Here is a 14,417-nt window from a genome sequence, read left to right on the forward strand (position 1 = left end):
GACAGAGCACTGGCACAAGTTTCCTGGATAGGTTGTGGAGTCTCCTTCCCCAGAGATATTGAAAAACCATCCAGACACAGTTCTGACTAATGTCCTCTGTGGACATCGGTTTGAGTAGGGGTTTGGATTAGCTGATCTCCAGAGGTCATTTCCAACCTCAACCTTTCTGTATTTCTCTGGTCCCATGAATTTGTGATTTTGACCACATGTAGACAGGCAGTCAAGCAGTTGCAGATGGGACAGCCTCAAGACCTAAAAAGCAGCCAAATCCATATTGTTTTCATGAAACTGGGTGTCATTACTGTCTTATATTTTAAAAAATCTTCCCATCAACCTCCTTAGCTCCCTACCTCATAAAAATCAATCATTTTCTAATTAACTAGTCAGATTCCAATGCACTTTGCCAAAATTTTATTATCCTGTTCTCAGAGTTGTAGCATGTAACTATTTATTCAAGTTTCTACTGCTCCCACTTTGATGAAATTGGGTGAACGAATCTCCATCTGGGAGCCTAAGGGAGCTTTGTAATGAGAAACAGTTGCAGGAAGGTGAGTAACCCTTTTGCTTTGCAGGGTTTGCAATATGAGGAGAAAGGAAAAAACATATGTGCTCCCTCTTTATGTTCCAGTATCCAAAGGGAAGAAATTAATGCAAAAAACAGCTTCCATATGTATTTCTTGGTCTGATGGTTAGACTTTTTTCCTAATTTGAGTGAAATGATTATCCTCTTTGGGGTTTTACTGTAACATTCAAAGCTGAGGTCAGGCCCAAAGTCTCCCTGAGACATTAGTAAACTCTGCAGAAACAAATATGATATTCTTTAACTGACTTGGGCATTACAGCGCAAAGCACTATAATACATAGCAATGAACACTGAGGTTCCTCATGCAACATGTATGGAAGCTGAACGTCTTGAGAGCAACATTTAGTATCCTAAGTGGAGAAATAACCAAAGGTGTCAATAAGCAATGTAGAGGTGATGGAGAGAGCCTCAGCCTACCAACTTAAAGCTAGTGAGGCATCAAGCCTTACCTGATGGATATTCTCTGCAGTGAGTCTTCCCCTGGGATGTGGGATCTAAGGTAGTTCTGTCCATTTTCTTATGAACCAGTAGCAAGAAAGCTTCATCAAAACCAAAAGATGGAACACTTAATGTGAGAGCTCTAGCATCTTCATTTTTTTTCCAATTTGATAAGCAGACTGAGATTTGGTTGGCTTGTATCCTAGGTGTTAACTACTGGACTATAAAGTTACATGCACTTTCCTCTTTGCCCTACTGAGAACATAATCATTTGTATCAGGCCTCAGTAGGAGAGAATGAGATTCATTGCAGATTGCCAAATAGTTTGCTTGAAGTTGAAAGCAGTATACAGCAAAGGTGTTTGCTCATGCTCTCAATACTTTGATAGAACTGATGTGGCACAGAACTATATAATCCAGGACCGTCAAAGTTATCATAGCGTCCATTGGCAGTGTCCATACTACTCTTGTCAGCCAGACACAAATGCAGGCTTGAGTTCACTGTGCCAAATTATTTAGCTTGTTGTGTCTGTGCTACCTCTGAGGCTGCCCATCAAACTGCTTTACCTTCACAGTTACAGGGAAAAGTCAGCTGTTGCCCTCCTACAAAGCATAAGCCAACACAGGTGAACAGCAGAACCTGGGACTCACAGTCAACACCTGGAACAAATTCAACATCGTGATCAAATTGCTACTTCCCTGTCTCTGCTTTGGTTATTCTGTTTTGGAGACTATTAATTCTCTGGGTGTCTAAGCTAAGTGCATGTGCACAGCACAATCCTTGCTGTGCTGTTGCAAAGATTTGGGGTCCTGCTTGTGGGTAATCTCTTTTGTCGTCTGTGATACTGAGCCAGACTGCTATGGAATGAGCGCCTGTGCCTTTGGTAGCTGTGCTAGTAATGGAGAGCACATTTATGCTGTGTTACACCAGGTAGGATCTCACTCCAATGCTTTTAATTTGTATCTTCAAGAAAAGGCCAAGGAAGACAGTTTCTGACTTGCCAGCAAGTCCTGTGGACATTCTGCCAGAGAGATTCCCAGACTAAAGTCACTTTATTTTTCTTACTTCTGTATGTGTTCATATTTTGAAGTCAGTATTCTAAATTAAATCATAAGCTAGATAATGCAGCATGCAATTGTGTATGCTGGCAAGAAGTGGGAGGGGAAAAAACCAGCAAACTGGTGCAAGTGTGTCATGTATATTATTTTAGGCAGTTAAGTGTTTCCTGTTAAAATTATCAGGCATGATGAATCCAGTTCCTTTGCCATTTTATTGAAAAATTAAGAATTTAATGGGAAAAGGATGTTTTCCAGAGAATTAAATAGCTTGAAGTAAAATGACAAATTAAAGACATTTAACTCACTATGGTTTTCCACAAAAATGTGAAAAAGAAGATGAAAATAATCAAACTCACCTTAAGCCTGTTAAATGCAGCCTTCAGGATCTGTGTCTCCCTCTCACTCTCAGGAACAACACGAATGACTTTATCACTGCCAATAAGAGAACATTGAATTGACACTTTAAGGATTCTTGAAGCAGCACATTGCAACAGGAAATAGGTTACAGTGGCTGTAATTGCACTCAGCAGCAGAAAAATGCTAGGCGAAGTGGAGCTGTGCTTCTAAACTTTCTGCTTGGGTCATGCAGTTCCATGCAAGTGTTTTGCTCTTTGCAGACAAGAATGTTATCTTGTCCTTCCATTTTTGTGTAAACGCTTTTGTTTCTTGCTTCTAACAACCATTCAAACAGATATCTTCCATACTGAAAGTGTACCTCAGATCAAAAATTATCTTTTACATTGCAAAAACATAAAATGTCTTTCTGAAATCAATACCAGCAAGATGCACTGCTTTTGTAGGTTTGAAAATATAATGAGCTTTGAAGGATCCAGTGGGCTCATACTTTAAAGAGGGAACTTTAGAAGATCGGTGGCCTTCATATCAAGGACATATCTCTTGCCTTATCCTTGCACAAATTTGTCATGTAAACATGTAAACAGCTATTTTGCTCATAAGGTTCTAGATAATAGCAGCTCATTTTATGCACTTTCTTTAGCAGATCATAATGAACGTAAATTTGCAAACATAGAACAAGAAACTGAATAGCTGTCCATCCATCTGATGGAACTGTGGGAGGCTGGAGAGCACAAGGTGACTGCAGAAAAACACAAGCTGTGATTGTGCAACTAAAACATTAAATTCCACACACAAAAGGGGCTGAAATAATTCTGCATGGCCAATGCTATTCTGGTGTTTTCCTACCTTTTAAGATTTTGGCTTCACATCATAACATTTCAGTACTTCTTTCCCAAAAGCCCAAAGAAATCATACACATCTTTATTTGGACAGTTCCGTCGTCCATCCGGAATCCTCTTCAATTTCTTTAGAGTCCAATTTCTTCCTTACTTGGGAATTTTATGCTGTAGAATTTCCCTTGGCATTGAGAGGAAGCTTGTTACAAAAACATATTGTGAAGCCCCTTATCTTCCTGATGCTTCTGAATCTACTCAGAAGATACTTGGCTAACTAGAAACAACACCGGTGAGTGTGCCTTCACCTATCTCCCTGTCTTAGGAAGGCTCCCAGGCTATTGCCACTTCTCAGAAAGCAAGTACTAGATCCTTCCTTTGTGGCTGCAGCTCTTGTAAGACTCCTCATTGTTGCAGGAATTCTTAAGGCACTTACGAGCAAACATTAAATATTATCAGAGTGTCATCCGAAATCCAGGAAGAAAACTCTCTAACTCCAATGTGGTGCTCGAAAGTGGCACTCCTTTATTCCTCGTGGCTCATACTGGGCAACTTGACAAGCAAGCACACCCTCTCAGAGTTCAGGTTCTACATTTGAACAGTTAGAACACACACATGCAGTACATTGGCATACATACTCATTCTTTTTCAAGGTCTCATAGATATGTGCTAATGTCTCTTTGAGGGCAAGCTCAGTGGTATCTAGGGTGGTCGAGTGCCCACATTATTCTTCCCATTTTTTCACCATCAGCTTCATCAGCAAAGCCTCTGACCTACTTCCATCCACTTTTCCCCAGTTTGGAAGATTTCCATTGCTTGTTAGTCCATAGTGAGTCACTTTTTAAAAACAGTGTATGGGGAACCCATCAAAAATGTCCTTGCACGTTTTGAGGCAAAAGTATTCTATTATGACTCCAGTACTTCTTGTGAGGCAGAAGATAAAAGTATTCTATTATGTCCAAATAATAGTGCAAAATTACTGAGGAAAAAGAAGACTGTTCACCCACTAAAGCTGAAATGGAAAGCTTTAGAACTATCCCTAGAATGTGTGTGCAATAATACTGATGTAGCCAGAGAAGTGGACTTCAGTCCACTGTTCTCAGCTGCTGTTGACCTTACCTGACAAACAGTCTGTGCCTCAGGAGGAAGATTTCTGGAAGGATCCTTTTTATAATTTGGCAGCTCTAAAAATTTTAAGGGAAATTACTAAGCTTTTGAGACAAGTTGAACCTCCCTTACAGGAACTTACACAAAAAGAGAATGCTCCTTAGAGCATGAAACTGTTGTGAATTTTCAAGGGAAGTAGATGCTCTTAATTTATGATGCACACAGCAATAATAGTCTTTCCCGTTACTCACTTCTCTAAGAGTATTAAATTTCTGTTAAGAAGGAAATTATTAAAAAGCAGCAACGATTGCCCAGGACATGTGAAGGTGAAGTAATTAATAAAGATTCATTGGAAATTTCTGGAAGAACTGGGGCAACCAACATATGCGGAACAGATTTTAATGAAATAAGTATCTAAGCATGTGTTATGCATCTGTGATGGAATGTTGAAGGGACCGATATCACTTAGGTATGGTCCTGAATTAATACACATCACTCTAAACTGTCTTGGATTAGCTCAGCAGCTCTGTCATTTCTCATGTGATGAAACACATGCCTTAAAGGGGAAAACATTGGTGCTGTGACTGATTGATCACTTGACACATCATTGGGAAATGCCTCAAGCTGTGGCTGGCCCTGCTCCTGGAGTGCTCAAAAAAAGCAGTTTGTCATACCTGCTGCTGTTAGTATTTCATAAAAGGATGGTTAAACCAATGCCACGAGGCAGTTTCATTTTTTGTTATGCAAGCTCCAGAAAGACGATGAACTCCTGAAGGCTATCAGCAAACTCCCACTTATGTAGGCTAGCCAGCTGGTGGGTAATCATTCTAGGTTCTTCCAAAAAGCACAAATACCAGATCCTGCTTCATTCTTGATATCCACCAATCAAATAACATAGTCCTAAGCTTTCCTAGCAATATTTCACATTAAAAAATCAAATTATTACCTTAAGCACTATGCAGTACCCAATGGATTTAAGGTAGAGATCCAACAGCCTACACAATTTTTAAGAGTCAGCAACAAATTCTACTGGTTTATGGACTGCTGTGGCTGATAAATGGCAGCTATATTCCAAACATTCAGAACCATCCCTGGTGACAACCCCTATCCTTGCTCCTTGAGCCCTTGAGGAGAAAGGATCAAGTTGATTACGTATACATTTAGGAAAAGTTGTTTCATATTGTCTTGCCTGATGATGCATGTCAGCAAAGTGCTGCTTTATGCATTATTTTTCTAACCATGCTGTCTCTAAACCATTTCTTAACAGCCTACTTTTAAAATTTTAAACAAATAGCAAGATGATATATATTTTGCAGAAATTAATATAGAACATTCAATCAACGAGGACAAACTTTCAATTTATCACTAGCAGCTAGACTAATGGCATTTAGAGCTAGGATTTAGAGGGATGGTTTGAATTTTGTACAAACACGACTGAAAGCATTCACAAATAGTAGTAAACAAGCTTTAAAAATTAAACTGACCAGTGAGATTGATGAGCAAAGAGTAGCAGCCAGAGAGTGATGTCCCCATGGACAGCCTGGTATCTGAGCAAAATGGGTGGCAAACCATTGGCTAGCACTGACATGCAGTGGGTTTTATGTTCTTCATCATCCTCTTATATTTTTAAGAACGGCATGAAAATGGTGCAGCTGCTTTTGAAACACAGAATATGCTATGTGAGTCTGTGATACACTCTGCCACTGCTAGGGAATAAAAATTCTTGGTTGATTTCTTTGGATCTTTTTATTTACTTCATTGTTTTACTTATCTATGAACAGACCAGATGGATTCAATGAAGCCATTTCTGGAGCACATGCACAACTTCTTTACCAATGTTGTGTATGGAATTTCTCTCATGAAGTCACATGGCAGGAATTGTGTTTATGTAAATTTCTAATTTCCTTCCGGAAAATCCTTATTGTTATTATCTTGACTAATGTGAACCTTAATCAGCTCTCTCATTTCCCAAGGAATTCAATTAAGATATGTTTAAAAAGATTTTACAAGTATTTTAAACACAGTTTGAGGAATTATGTTATAAATCAAATACCTACAGGGGAAAAAAAAAAGAAAAACAACCCAAAAGAAAACAAATCCCCACAATCCCCACTTACAATCATCTACTGGTAATGGCAGAGGAAGTCTTACAGTTCTTGAGAACAAGTCGCCATAACTTTTGCACTTAACTGGTTCATTAAGATGAGGGAAGTACACACACACTGCAAGAAAGATCTGAAAAAACTACACCATGAAAGCCTGTAGACAACTCCCAATATGCCATCAACTTTCATGTGAAAGATTCATTGCTTCACTCCTTCATCTCCGCTAAACTCTTCTGCTAGTCAAAATGTTTCAAAATATTCAAACTTTCTTTATCTGTTACTGGGATAGTGTTTCAACCAGAGCTTTAGTACTCTTAAAAAAAAAAAAAATTGCTTAAATTAGGTTGAGCTCTTTCTGGAAATTTAATAGGAATGTGTGGGAAGGGAACTTAACAAAACTTCCTGAACACAACTGGAGGGTTTTCTGTATTGGAGCAGATGCTGATCCAAACAGAAGAGAGCACCATTTGTATTTTCTATACAGCGTTCTGTATAATTTCTGCCTTTTAGTTAATAAGGCAGGAAAACTGATGTTATTCCTGGTACAAAGAAGAGCTAGCTTATCTATAATTTTGAAAGAAAATGATTTTGCTTGGGTATTGTAGGAAGAAACGCTGAGGAGGTAAAATATTTTATTGCATGATATTTATCAGTATTGAACAGATGACTTCTTTGAAAACTGAACTTATATGCATTTTGCCTGCTAATTCCCAGACATGGTCCATCTGAGTTTGAAAGATTTTTTTTTTAGGTGCAAAATTGATTTCCTACTTCACCCAAGCAAGAAACTTGCAGGCCTAAATTATGTAGTACTACCAGCGCTATTCCTTTAAGCAGCTTCATTCTATGAACAGGTGGTATGCAAAGATGAATGTTTGCAGTTTAAGTTCCAACAAAGGAACAAAGTTTTTTCAAGCAAAGCTGGCCTCCAGTGATTTGCAAACACTGCACATAGCTCAAATACAGAAAGGGGGAACCAGTTGCTTCCGTCTCATAAAAAAACTCTGCATGGTAATGCATACCATCTTGCATCACTAAATGTCGTTGGGTCTTATGTAAATACAAGAGAGGAAGAAAGCACTTTCTCAGAGCAGAAAATAAACAAAATCATAGAATCATAGAATGGTTTGGGTTGGAAGGGACCTTTAAGATCATCTAGTTCCAGCCCTTTGCTGTAGGCAGGGACACATCCTTCTAGACCAGGTTGTTCACAGCCCCATTCAAGCCTTGAATGCTTCCAGGGAGGAGGCATCCACAACCTTATGAGGCAGCCTGTTCCAGTGTCTCACCACTCTCACAGTAAAGAATTTCTTCCTGATATCTAGTCTAAATCTATCCTCATTCAGTTTAAAGCCATTTCTCCTCATCTTGACACTACATGCCTTTACAAGAAGTCCCTCCCCAGCTGGAGGAGATGGTTCTTGAATACTGACCAGCTCTTTTGGGGCCCTCTTCCCTCTAGGGCTTTATCCCATCTCACCCTGCCAAGCAGTTCCCTGAGGAGTCTGAAGTCTGCTCCCCTGAAATCCAGAGCAGCAAGCTTGCAGAGCACCCGCTCTGACACCCCTGCTTTTGAACTCTACCATTTCATGGTCACTGCTGCCAAGGCTGCCCTTGAGCTTCACATTACTCACCAGCCCCCTCCTTACTGATGAGGACCAGCATAGCACCTATTCTCCTGGGTTCCTGTACCACTTGGAAGAGGAACTTCTCAACACATTCCAGGAACCTCTCATTTCTGGTGCCCTGCTATGTTGTCCCTCCAAAAGATATCTTGGTGATTGAAGTCCTCCATTGAGGACTATGGTTCCTGAATGTGAAGTTGCTCCTATCTGTTTGTAGAGGGCCTAAAAAAAAATAAAAAGTAGCAAGACAAATATGTGTCTTAAGAAAAACAAACAGTTCAAAGCAAGAAAGCAGGCTACAAGGAGATATGGTACTAACTGTGCTGGATTAATTAAGATATTAAAAAACTTGGAAGCTATGAACGGAAGAGTCTGCAGTAGTAAGCATAAATGAAACACTGTATACTCGTTTGAATTCACTGCCTAAGATATGTATTATAATGACATATTTGAATGAAATAGCTGATGGTTGTTAGCTTAAATGTAATCTTTGGAATAACATATTAAGCACACTTACTTTTTTTTAAAAGGCCTATCTTTTGTCTGGTCTCAGAGATTACTGAAAGAAACTTAAGCTGTAACTCCAATCTCTTTTTTATTCCCTTGGTTCACATGTTACTCCTGTGATCTGCTTTTTGATTTGTATGGAAGATTTGAATACATGGTGACTTTGTCAGGCCTGGCATGGCCCCAGTATGGCAGTACCAGGATGCTCAATCCATCTCAGTGCTCCTGTGCCAAAACAGGAAAGCTTATCCTATGCTCTCCATCCTGACTGCAGAGGCATATTTGGCTTGTGTGGCATGGCTAGACAAACATGGCTTATTGTCATGATTATGTTATGGCAAACAAGCATGGGGCTGCCCAGCAGGCAACCCTGGACAAACTTGATTGCATCAGTCGCAAACATTTTAATCCCTTTTCCCATCTTTTCACCCTCACTTCCATCATGCTTGTGCTTTGCTTTCTCTGTCTGTCTCCTTTCAAATAAAAACTCAGCCCTAACAACTTTTTTCTCCCCACTGGTCCCAGGTTTGCTGCTTCTTTATCCAATTTTGGGATTTCTAGGTAATCTCAGCTTTGCTTGATATTACTGACATGGTTATCTTGTTGGGCCTCATGTCCCCAATACTGCCTATAAATTACATGCAAAATTGAACCATTTCTCACATAACTTCATCTTTATTTCTGCAAGGTCCATCCATCCTTCACAATCCTATCTGAAATTTTGTTCACCTTTCCACATTATCCAGCAATTTCTCATGTCTAATCCCATATTGTATCCATGTCCCGATCTGTTTGTTTAACATCAGGTCAGGGCCAGCATTTGCCTTCAATCCTAACCCTCCGCCTCGCTAAAAATCCACACAGATGTTTGTGTGCCTTTCTAAACATAAAAATTGCTTCAGCTCACCTTAAACTCCATGTATGTATTCAGACTCTGCAGCAACAATTTCAACAACTTCCAAATTAAATATAATGAGATTCTGCCCAGCTCTTGACCTCAGAGAAATCCAAGAAAGAAAACCAAGACTGAAAGATATACAGAATTTACACGTCAACAAGCTGAAGGGATGAATGGTTCGGTGTTACGTATCTACATTTGACTTCTTGTGTTCCAGCTTCCTTTAAGACCTTGAGCAAACCACCACAGGTCATCTTCAAATAAGGTTTGACAGGTTTTTGAGCTCCATATGTTTTATATCCACATTGCTGTCTGAATTTCAGTCATAAGAACCAAACACCATATATTTGGCCAGAGGTATTTGCTGGTGGACTGAATTATGTCCCTCTCTGCCCCATCATTTCCAATGGCCTGCACAAAAAAATAAGTCTGGGCTCTGTTCCTGTGGATGTGCCTGAAATACAAGTATTAGCAAATGTATGAGATTCAGTCTGTCTCTGTAGCTGAGTGCACACTTGCCTGCAAAACATGTGAATGATGGACAAGCTTGGACTAAGAGCTGTGCTTAGCTGACTGTAAATATGGTTCAGCTCCTCACCTTTGTAAATGGGGATGATAATAACTTTTAAATGTGTGGGGGTATTAAGACAATAAATATATTCATGACTTCCAAGCTTCCAGATGGCTATGGTAATGAGAGCAATGAAAGACATAGCAAGCAGTAAATAGACATTTCACAGAAGCTAAAGAAAAAAATTCTGCAACTATTTTTCATGTCCTGAAACATTGTCCATTTATCCCATAGACTTCAATGGTGTCACAACCACCATGCAGAGATCATCTGTAAGCCTACAAAGACACCAAACAACAGCAATACCTGGGTCATTTTTTGCCATGGGGCTCTACCTTTTTGTCTGTGTGCCTTTGTTCTTAAAAGAGGGAAACAGATGCACTCATACAAATACAGTGCCAAGAAATGGACTGGGCTTCTTCAAGTCCTATTTTCTATCACACACACACACAATGAAGGCAGAAGAGCCCTTTTGTTCTATTGGTTATATTTTCCTCAAGAGTTATCAAAGACCGTACTACATGAAATTAGACAAAGGCTGATGCCATTGTCACCCAGATGGTCTTACAATGCTGCATAAAGACAGTGAATGTCACTGCTCATGTTTCACACATAATAGGGAAATAAAAACTGGCATTTTCTAGCCGGTCACCTGAAAAGGGCATTCTCAGCATTCCATGACAACTTTGCTTTTACTGAAGCTGAAGTAACATCACATGGATCTGGCTTTAGTTTTTCTAATAAATTTGTTTGAGACCAGAAAGACTGGTCTGCACAAAAAAGATTAGCAATGCTAAGCTACAATTATGTCTTCTTAAAGATTTAATAATGGTGCTTTATTATTTGTGTGACTCCTTTGCCTATAAGAACGGCATGCTTTTTTTTCCTGTATCCTATAAATGCCTTTTTAATTAAATCTAATATTTTCCACATCTTGAGCTTTCTCCATACACACGTATCAACTGATAACATAGATTGCCAAGGTCTTGCCTACATGCAAACAAATAATGGGGTGTGCAGAAGACTTTTCAAAGTTCAGTGGAAGATTTTTATGCACTTTGACAGACAGTAAATTAGTATTTCTAAAACAAGGAAAATAGAAGAGCCCAAACATGTTCTCTTGCTTTGGAGACAGTTATGAAATTGTGAAATATGTTCAGAGGTTGGCAATAGCCATAATTCTTTTTTTCAGGCAAACTATAAAGCTGGAAAATATAAAATATTATGTATTCAATGAAAGGAGTCTTTTACAGTCTTTAAAGAGAATTTTAAATGCTAGCAGTTTTCTGATAAAATTGCATGAGTTGTCACCACTATATACTAAAACTACTACTTTACCATGAAAAGCACAGTAAAATTGATTTACTGTAGACTATTTTGAAAAGTGTTTAGATTAAAATTCTCATATACCAACAAATAACAAAGTAACTATTTTTTCTGATACTGATAAATAGGTTGACATACATAAATGTAAGGTCTATAACTTTCCTTTTGAACATTCTAAATTCAGAGAAAAAAATTAATTAAAAAAACATGAACTGTGTGGACTTAACTACTTATGAATGATGGTTTTACGTGAACTGGCAGCAACTGAAGAAGAGAACCTTTGAGTAGAACATCTGCCCACTTCTAGCTATGCTACAGCCACCGAATGGGGTAGGTAATTTATTTGTCCCCATTCACTGTTTCTCAAAGACATGGCAATACTTCAGTCTTTGAAAAACAAAGGGAAGAAATTGTTATTTTTATTTTCATGAGCCCTGCATTTAACTTAAATCAGCAATTTATTTATTTTTTTAATACAATCTCTATAAATTTTGCTAGATTCACTACGTAGTTTCCTACAAAGAAAGGAAAGGAATAAGATCTTACAACCACAAGATCTTTTCCAGCACACTGTTCCTCTCTCCATCTGTAATGAATTCAATGCAAAATAGTTCCCAGCCATAAACAAGTATTGTCATAGGCTGATAAAGTCTATGACATTAAAGTCCTTCCAGTACTAGAAGGGGGTCTACAGGAAAGCTGGGGAAGGACTTTTTACAACAGCAGGTAGTGACAGGACGAGGGGAAAAGGTTTTAAACTGGAAAAGGGTAGATTTATACTAGATGTTAGGAAGAAATTCTTTACTGTGAGGGTGGTAGGACACTGGAACAGGTTGCCCAGTGAGGTTGTGAATGCCCTCTCCCCTGACCTGGGTAACACGCTTGCTATGAGTCCAGGCCATTGCTGGCCTTCATCACCGCACAGCTGCACTGCTGATTTGTCTACCTCCAAATTATTCACTAGAGAACTGATTTTTAGCCAGCGTCCTGCCTGAACTGTTTTGTGCAGTTTGATGCTATTTAACACAGTTTGATGTAATTTCCTGCAGTGCGTTGCTTACTGTTACTTGGGAAAGGATAGGATGACTGCCTAAAAAAAAAATAAATGTTTCTTGATCATGTTTGTGCTTTTGAATTAAACACAACTGTCCTACATTTGTACTTTGGCATCATATTTATCACAATCTCTTTGAATGACAGACTGGCAAACTACAAATTTCCAAAGAACTTGGATGTGTCAATCTGCAACTTTCCCACAGCAATACAAGCTATTATTGCAATATTTTATCACGACTAGGTTCAAACACACAGAAAAATGAGAAGCAGAGTACTGCTGAGATTCCCTAAGTGTCTGTAAGTAAACTGTATTGTCCCTTTTGGAAAATGTGCCTAGCAACAATACTTTTAACATTAGCCACACATTAGATACAAGTTACTACTGTTTTTATCCTGATTACTCCACAGCAATGGCCTCCTGCACTTACTCCCTCCAAAACTAACCAGAATTGGAACTAATTTTCTTTTCTTACATTAATAGATTTCAGTTAGCTTAAGAGAGCTGAAAGCTGGATAAACATTAGAAAGGGAGATTAATACAGAAAGAATTTTCATTCACTTCACTGTTCTCTTTCAGATAACATTTCCCTCAGCAGTGTAAAAAAGGTGTGCGACGTAGATTCTTCTAAATTTTTTTGCTCTCTTGTCCAGCAAGGAAGGTTCTCTGGCATAGAAAATACCTCTGATCAGCAAAATAGGAGACCATATGAAATTCACAGAAATTGGATTTTCTAATTGGTGTTCTTTTGGAAACAATTATAAGATCAAATGATATATTTGGAGTTCATAAAACTGCCTCATCGCATTATGGTTACGGGTAGTAAAGCTACTAGACCCTGATCCTTCAAGCTCTCGCAAACATATAAAGCATATGGGTGCCCAACCTTTTGGCTTGCCTGGGCCACACTGAGTGAAAAGGAATTATCCTGGGCTTCATATACATAGGCTGCTCCAAAAGTAATGCCTCCTATTTATTTATATGGAAACTGCAGCAGATACAAAAACACAATAACAGTATTCGATAGGGTAGCAAAATCTCAGCTACAAAACACTATTTTTCAACACAGTCATCACCATTAGCTCTGCATTTTCACCACCAATGAACAAGAGCCTGCATGCTGCACGCTTAAAAATCTGCACCAGTGAAGGTTCAGATTGGTTCAGTGGCAGTGACTGCAATTCTTAGTGAAGTCTCAAGGTTTTTGATAGAAATTTTTGATGACATATTACTCTTCCTGTATGTCATTAGTTAGATATGTTTCTCTTTATTGTCTGAAATGCCTGTACAACATACTTTTCCTCACCTCTTTTCCCTCATATATTGTTTTTTAGGATGAGAGGTAATGGCTTCAAGTTGTGCCAGGAGAGGTTCAGGTTGGATATTAGAAAGACAACTTCTTTAAAAGAGTGGTGAGGCACTGGAACAGGCTGCCCAAGGAGGTGGTGGACTCATTGTTCCTGGAGTTTTTCAAGAACTGTGTGGATATGGCACTGAGGGGCATGGTTAGTGGGCATGGTGGGGATGGGCTCACAGTTGGATGCGGTGATCTCAGACATCTTTTCCAGCCTTAATGATTCTATGATTCATTCTTGACCATTGTTCACAAATGTACATACTGACAAAAAATGATGACATGAATAAAATGTGGCTGTGAAGTGAAGGGTATTTCTCTCTGGTAAGAGTAGGGTTATGAAGATCTGGGAAAGAGACATGATCAGGTTTTTGAGCTGAACATCTGATTGCAACTCTTTACATTCCATTTGAAAATGTGCAGGTCATGTATTTATGTTGACTAAAAATGGTGTCGCAAACATAAATTGATGATTTTTTGGCAGTCTTAAAACCTATTCTCAAACTCCTTTATCAAAAGTGAAAGCACAGCTGCATATTTTTCACTGTTCAAAGTACTGCATTCATCCAATGTTTCAAAATGCATACAATTATTTGCCATC

General features: G+C 38.8%; 1 protein-coding gene across 1 annotated transcript in view; it reads right to left on the bottom strand.

The window, feature by feature from the left end:
- Window positions 1–14,417, bottom strand: part of CPA6 (carboxypeptidase A6) — an 86,441-nt gene that overhangs the window by 41,439 nt on the left and 30,585 nt on the right. Inside the window, exon 2 of the mRNA XM_085221223.1 lies at window positions 2,436–2,511. Within this exon, the coding sequence (XP_085077349.1) occupies window positions 2,436–2,511 (76 nt within the window). The remainder of the gene's footprint in view (window positions 1–2,435; window positions 2,512–14,417) is intronic.

This window comes from Meleagris gallopavo, chromosome 3, assembly GCF_905368555.1.
Source record: "Meleagris gallopavo chromosome 3, MGAL_WU_HG_1.1, whole genome shotgun sequence".
NCBI classification, from domain to species: Eukaryota; Metazoa; Chordata; class Aves; order Galliformes; family Phasianidae; genus Meleagris; species Meleagris gallopavo.